The sequence below is a fragment of the Meleagris gallopavo genome, chromosome 7 (genome assembly GCF_000146605.3).
Source record: "Meleagris gallopavo isolate NT-WF06-2002-E0010 breed Aviagen turkey brand Nicholas breeding stock chromosome 7, Turkey_5.1, whole genome shotgun sequence".
Lineage (NCBI taxonomy): Eukaryota > Metazoa > Chordata > Aves > Galliformes > Phasianidae > Meleagris > Meleagris gallopavo.
In genome coordinates this window covers 20,736,096-20,744,110 of record NC_015017.2, presented here as the reverse complement: position 1 = coordinate 20,744,110, position 8,015 = coordinate 20,736,096, and the positions used below count along the sequence as shown (strand labels likewise).

The window sequence follows — 8,015 nt, the reverse complement described above, 5'->3', positions numbered from 1 at the left end:
AAATGTTCTCTTATTTTTTCTGCAACCTTGAGGGCTACTCTACCCACAAAGAGGTAATAAATGAAATGAAATGAAAAAAAGAACAAATCTGAGTTCTGGGGAAAAACAAACAAAACAAAAAAGGAAAGAAGAAGAAAGAGAAAACCAGCTTTTCCTTACTCAAACCTCCACTCTCCACAAAGGAAAAAGAAAAAAGCTACCAGTGGGAAAAAAAATTGTTTTTTCAGCTTACCATTAATGACTATGCTTCTAATATAGCATGGCTCTATTGGGCATGTAAACCTGACTGGAAGTTCTCTCAGCACATGGGATAGAAAAAGCATAATACAAATGAAGTATTAAAGACAACTGCATATTACTGTCTGTCTAGAGTCACAGCACTAGAAGAAATGTCTCTGGTTGAGGAACTATCCAATGACATCACTATATGAATGCTAACAACATAATTCTAAAGGAATATGGTTGAATGAGAAAAAAAAAAATAAATGATCTTTGGAAACACAGGTTTAATACAAATAAGAAAAAAGCATCATGGTTACTCTTATGTTATTTTAGAGACACTACCGACACTTATTACTCTTCTCCTGCAATATATTCCTCATCAAGTTAAATTTAAGCCTAGTCCTACATTATTTTACATGCCGAAGTTTGAAATTTTGAGTCCAAACTCACTGGACTAAAAGAGAAGCATGAATAGATTGTTTATATTTTCAGTAGGCATTTAAAAAATGTTTAACATCTATAAAGATAGCATTCAAACTTGCATGCAAACCATACAGCATATAAATGTCAGAATCAGGGAAATGCATTTCCCACACAGACAAAGGATAAACATCTTCATTTTTTTTCCCCAGAGTTCAAAACAACACATCTGCTCATACTACTCTATATTCCATAAAACAACAATGGATTTTCACAGTACTATTTTCAATGTTCTCTGAATCTTATTGCTCATTACTCTGATACGCATCACAGTGCTACTTAAATTAAAACAAACCAAATACAGTATACTAAAGAAGGCTGGCTACATTACTAAGTCTCAATAACCACGTAAATCTCATAAGTAAATTAAGGGTTAGGGTTAGTGAAAAAGAAAATTAATTACAAATAAGAAGCTGCTACCATGATAGTCTGGTGATGATGTACACTGAAATTCAATTTGGCAAACGATCAAACTTGATGAGTCATCAGCAAACCGACATACATGTTTTTTGTTGCGCTCTTTGTTTTGTGCATCTGTGTACATGAAAGAATGTTTTTTCCAGGTTGACCACCTGTGTAAATTGTAACTTACATTATTAACTACTATATTTTTGTACACCATAATGCAGACTTGAGACTGTCACAGTTGCTAAAGAAAGGAAACTATTTTAAAATCTATTTTAAATCTTCAGTATTGTTCTCAGTCAGCAAAACAAGAAGCTGGCTATAATACAAACCCAGAAATTTATTAGGAAAATGGTTTAATCTAGAAAGCAACAGCTCTAATCAGCAATTAAAAATCTAGTATCCTTCCTTCTCAAAGAATTTCCTGTGCAGACACTAATAGTACATATACTATTCATCCATTTATGACCCTAAGCATCAAGAACTGAAACATTTTTGAATTATTAATAGTTCTCAGCCTGAATAAATTAAACCTTTTGCACATTTCATCTTTTGTTCTCCTAGCAGATTATTGTGACACTGCAATAAGAGTAACTTGGACAACTCGTATTAAACAAAACAATTTGCCATGCCCTTCATTTACAAGTTGTTTTTTTTCCCTGCAGCTTTTTCATGAGATTAATCTCAAAGACTCTGTAAACAAACACCTTCTGAAGACAGACTGAACTTCTGGGAAGTTCTAGCAATTCAACTTCTGACATGCAACTCACCCTTACGCATCCTGTATTTTTCCCAAAATTATTCCAAACTATCTGTTTTCAATTCAAGAATTCCCAATTCACTGTGTAAGTTTATAGTAACAATTAGAAAATATCTGAAAAATATTAATATCGCAAGAGTGAAAAATGCTAAAATGGTAAAGAATGTTACCCTCTATGTTTTTAGAATCTGCAACTACTTAGGGAAGCTGATTGACCTCTTTTCTTAATTTCTGAAAGTGTTCAAGTACAGATCTAGAAAATGGAGTCCTCACAGACAAGAATTCCAATCACTGATGTATCAAACAGTAAATCTTCAACAGAGCCAACACACAGCAAATGCAAAACCGAAATTGTTTATTGTTAGCAATATAAAGAAAACCACTGAAAAACATGACTTGCTCTGTCAGAAACATGAGATGCACACATTTTTATTCTAACAACTACAACGTTCTTGTCACTCACATGCATGACTGCTGTAATTTTATTTCCGAAATACAGACTTTTTACAGCTTTTGCATCTGTGTTACTTTGTAAGACAGATGTGCTTTTGCAAATCCTGGTGTTCTATCTTGCAAAGTCAGTTGACCAGTTTGCTGTTGTGTTTATGAATTATCACTACAGCAGTCCATAAAGCGGTATAATGGGACTTTATCAGTGCTTTGCATTGAAAACCACATAAAGGGTGCTGAGTGACCTTTGCCCCAAAAGACTTCTTTTATGAGAATGAAGACATCAAGACATTTACATTACGAACTTTACCTTTATCATTTTTAATCAATTTTCTATTTCTCAATAAAGACAACCATCAAAGTTTTAAATACAAGTTCAATCTGTGGATGTAAATGAATAAGCGTCTAACTCCTTGATTTGATGCTTTAAAGATAAATATATAAATTCAGTATCTCCATGGATACTGTATAATTTCATAGTAGCTGCTTGGAGATGGAGCTATGAAGCAATACCTTTCTATATTTATTTTCAAATAATCATGGTGCTTGCTCAGTGGTTAGTTTCCTGTGTTCGTCAGCTGAAAGAGAGTAGAAAGGAGAAGCAACCACTATGCAGGATTCATTTATGTTCTTCACACTGAGCATTTCTTACGCAATAATTGTTTTCAGTTACAAAACTGAACACACTACTCAGATTCTAAAGAGCTATAAGGTCTCTTCAGAATACAATTGCCAGATTCCCCCGACTGTAACCAAAACGTATTTAATCCAGAAATCATTTAAATCCTACAAGTCTTTGCACCAACAGACGTTACTTAGAAAAATGAAAAATAACTTTTATTCTTGTAAAGGAAAGTTTCAGATGAAAAAGGCTGATTTAGCAGGATGTTTAAAAAGAAATGTGGTGTTTTTTTAGGCATTCAAATTTAAACGAAAAAATAAAAACATGTTTAAAACAGGAACACCTCCAACAGAAAGGAAGGTTTTCACAACTACTTACTCTGGTCTAACTTACAGAACAAGTGCTCAAAAGATACATGGTGAGCAAACAAGCAAAAGATAAACAGCTGTGACAGTACTGCAAGTTGCTTTGCACACTTAGATTTCTCTTGCATCAGATTTGCTGAGAGTGATTCCAAGAAGTCAATAAACAATGCATTCAGAAAATTAGGAAGTACAGTACTTGTAGATTAAATTTTCAGAAGCAATCTGCATCCTATTTCACCTTCACCAAATTAATGCCAGCAGAAAAAGAAAAGCACATAGCCTAAAACGAAATGTGAATAATTACCACAATAGGCAAACTGCTTTCAAATGTTCTGCCTATAAGAAACCCAGACATTTATGAAATCCTTACAGGTCACAGTCATGATGACATCACCTGTTCTTGTGCTCACAGAACTCTGTATCATGCTGTTCTGTCTCCCATTGGTCTGGTACTCATGAGTTATGCAATCCATCGATATATAAAAGTTGCAAAGCAAGTGATGTCAGTGAAACATCCTGCATGAAGAGTTAGAAGATTGCCTAGAATCATTTCATGAGAGAGACAAAGCAGTAAGTAAAACATGAGCTTTACTATTTTTCTTTTCAAAAGAGATATCAAAAAGTCTGTGTAGTCCTTAGTAGGACTCAGGTTCAAAGAATGAGAGCTTATGTGTGTGCTCACATATGTGTACAAAGAAATCCAGAAACTACTGAACGTTGGAAAATGTTTCTTTCAATTTCACACACTCATTTAGTATCTGTCTAATGCTACTTTACATACAACTAAACACTCATAATACAGTACAAGTTCTTAAAGCAGGAATTCTTATTTGATTTAGCATATATGAGAACTGAAGCTTTTAACATAATAGCAAAACCTGATTATGCAGGTACTCCTTGCATAATGGACCACTTATTGGAAGGTGCTCAGCCGCTCTGCTTTCTAGCACAGCGGAATAAGCATTATGATATACCACATCATGTTACATGACTAATATTAAATCAGTTTTATCAAAAGCTGCTCACAATTTCCAGAAATACTTGAAAGAGATTAAAAAAAAACAACAACAAAAACAACCAAAACCAAAAAACGACCACCTCAGCTATGTTTAAAATGGTTACAGTCTCCTAAGTACTCTTTGTTACTATGAGCAAACATGTATATGTAAGTAATACTTAGAAGTTACATAGTCAAAAGTATAAGTACAATAATTTTTTCTGAATTAATGGAAAAATGACAACATTTACAAGAAGTGAATTTGCTCTGCATTACAGTTGCACATAAAACAAGGATAGGATTTTTAACATCATATGTTAGGAGGCTGGAGAAGGATGTGTTCAATAAATATTTTTTTTGCATGTATAAAATACAAACATTTCTGCAAAACAAGGTGGACACTGAAACAAGATTCATACCATTTAGCTTACTGTTTATATTCACCTGCTAGAAGACTGGTATAACTGCAGCCATGCCACATTTAGTACATTCATGCAAAGTACAAAATCCAAAATATACTTTAAATCTCTGTGCAAACTGCAGTGTTGTCAGAAAAGTTTGGTCACTTTTATTTTGTGAAAATAAAACCTAAGAAAAAACAGCTACTCAACTAGTCCGATGTCTAGGACTACTTTACACGACAAAGTTGAAATGAAATCTCCCAAAACTCAGGGCTGTGAATAAAGGTGCTAAGTCAGAGGCTCTCCCCAAAACTGTCTGGAAAGAAGCTGAACATTAGAAATGTTTTGGCATTCGTTAGCCTTTCAGTAAATTGCTAGTAAAACCAGGAAAGTTCTGAGATCTCCACTTCATTAAGAGCTTTGATTCAATCAATAAACAATTACAACTGTATTATTTTAAAAAGCTTTGAGAAAGGAACACGCAATTCTTCTAGCATACAGAAATGCCTATACATTTATACGGGTATGAATTTTCTGGTCTTGCAGCAAAAAGCAATGATACATGAAACATCAAATCTTATGATCATGTATGGCTTTCCACCAAAGGACATGATGTCCCCTAAAATAGGCCTTTCTCAAAATTACTCACATTTTCTTTTCCTTCAGCAATACAAAGCAAGCAGTTAACTGTCTTTCTAAACAAACATATGCTGAATGACTTGAACTTCTAAAAGAGTCTGCCCTGAGAAAGAACTCAGCAAAAGGTAGATTTAGAAGAAGTCAGGCCACAGCAAAAACATGATGCAAAGAATGAAAGCAAGTGAACTGATCTCAACTATCTGCAATGACTCTCAAAACAAAAGGGCATTTTGAGTTAATATTTATTATATATTGGGTTAACTATTGTATGGCAAGACTACTATGATAAACAAAGCCTATTTTGTTGATCAACTGCTGTTTCCTTGTTATAAAAAGAAAGCTAATGGCTTTGTCTTTTTATTACCAAACCTTTTTCCATTGATCAATGCAAAGTTATTGGGGTCCACAGCGTTAATTAAACAAGATGGCTTTTCTTGCATTTGTTTATAAAAGACACGTGCTCCTCACATTGCTAAAATCTATCATCCTGGTACAAACATCCACAGAACTCTGCCTGTGACCCTGGAAGACAATCTAAACTTGCTGCTGGCTGTTCTTATCAATCATCTGATAAAAACACATTGCACAAAAAGAGGCAAACATTGAACAGAAGCAAAATGCCACACAAATTATTTATTTCATTAAAGGAGTTATTTGGGAAAATTCTAGAAGGCTGAGCCTTCTATTCACTGCCTGGGGGAAGCCCCAGATCCAACAGACTGTTTTTGCTGTAAGTTAAAGCATTTAGAGCTGCGAGGTAAAACGGAAGGTAAAGTTTCCTTCAGCTTTTTATAGCTAGGAGCTGGAATTTCCAGAGCGGACCCATTGCTGATCCATTAAAACATATCCTGCCAAAGTTCGTATACTTTCTAATAAAGACGGCCTCAGCAACAGATGAGAACAACTACACAATTTTTGTTCAGATGGTAATAAATTACACGCACATATTTCAGAGTATATAAGCACTGTGCACAGCAGAGAAAGTGTGTGCATCCACGTGTGTGGGATTTTTCATCAGCTTAGATCTTGCAAACAAAGCAACAGAAATCCAAGTGCCAAGCTAACAGAATCCCCACAGAAATCACTCAAACCTTGTACACAATGCTCAAACAGTGCAGACACCTCTGAGTGACTCATTTCAGTGCATAAAAGCGTAGCACTTCCTGTATATTAGACTTTAGACCATTATGTGGCTCAAATTATCTGTATCACCATTCCAATAACTTTCCTGATTTAAACCAAATTAAAAATAAAATGATCTTGAATGTCTTACTTCTACAAGATTAAAATCAATGTGTTGAAATCCCATGGAATGACTGCATCAACACCACCCATGAGGGTTTCAACAATGCAGAAAGTATTTCTCTGAGTTATTACCAACTGCATGAAAATGAGTTGTTTGAAGTAGAAGACAATTTCAGCTGCAGCTACACAAAAAGATATGCCTGCTTCTGATAAATCCTTGGTACTGTATTTATAATCAGTTATGCAAAATACCTTTAGAGAAGTCAGAAAAAAACTAGGCTGAGAGGCCCCTTTGGAAGCGAGATAGTCTATACTCCAGCTCAGAATGAGGTTAAACTCCTTACACGACTTACACTCAGAAACCTGTAAGCTCATGGGGTCTGTTTCAGACTGCACCTCCTCACTCTCCATATTTTTTCAGGAGGTCCCGAGGTGCCTCATTAAATCATCAATCCATCACAACCCGACCTTTCTAACTCCTTACTTGCATTCAGCACTATGTGCCCCACCAGCTCCCCGAGTTGTGTTTAACCAGATGGCATTCTGGAACACGTTCCGTACCTTTTGCCGCTCTTTTCTCTAACTCCTCCCCATGTTTCAGTTCAAGTGTTGGTCCATTACTAATGTGAGACACTCATGCAAAACAGCAGCAATAAATGATATTAAACAGCTGTAGCTCTTACGTAAACTGCAGCTGAAAGTTCCTCCCCTAAACAGCAAGAATGAAGAATTAGGAACTAAAAGAGAACGTACTCTTTAAGCCACACCAAGTCAAGATTTAAAAAATGGAAGACTTCTTTTTTTTTTTAATTAGGAAAATCCTCTTGAAAAATTCAGAAGGCAGAGAAAATGTAACAAAATCTAACAAGATACAAGTTGATAACATGTTGCTAACCCCATGTCTACTGTTTACTCCATTTTAAATAGACAGGAACAATTTAATCCTATTCCTTAAATTTACATAGACTACAGATACTGGTTTTTAATCCACCAGAAATCTCAAAACGTAGTTCTTTCCTTTAAACCACAGGACCAAAGCAAATTTTTCTACCTATATTACAAGACACAATTTTCCATTTAGTCAAAATTACTGAGACTGTAAAGCAATCATGAAGTTCATTTGCTGTTACTTGTCACACCACAATACCAGTGATGGAATTTTTACTAGGTGTTTTAAAGACTATATTAAAATCAATTTTGTTGCACTTTGATTTTCCATGTACTAAAATGAGATGTTCTGCAAAAGGGTCAGAGATAGCAGAAATGAACTGATGTATATAAAAGATTACAGAAAGAAAGTGTGCTTTGTGGAACCTGTTTGAGGTCTGCACACCTTGCCACATTAGAAGCTTTAAAGCCAGCAACACAAACCACTTCAGGTTTTCTGCCTTAAAGAGAAGGAAAGAATAAGCCTTTTTTTCCTTTTTTT

The 8,015-nt window shown here is 34.9% G+C and overlaps 1 protein-coding gene across 1 annotated transcript in view; it reads right to left on the bottom strand.

Moving 5' to 3' along the window:
* Positions 1 to 5,875: 5,875 nt before the first annotated feature.
* Positions 5,876 to 8,015, bottom strand: part of LOC104911772 (sodium channel protein type 2 subunit alpha-like) — a gene marked incomplete at its 5' end in the record, with an annotated part of 6,908 nt that continues 4,768 nt past the window's right edge. Inside the window, one exon of the mRNA XM_019617382.1 lies at positions 5,876 to 5,908. Coding sequence (XP_019472927.1) covers positions 5,876 to 5,908 — 33 coding nt within the window. The remainder of the gene's footprint in view (positions 5,909 to 8,015) is intronic.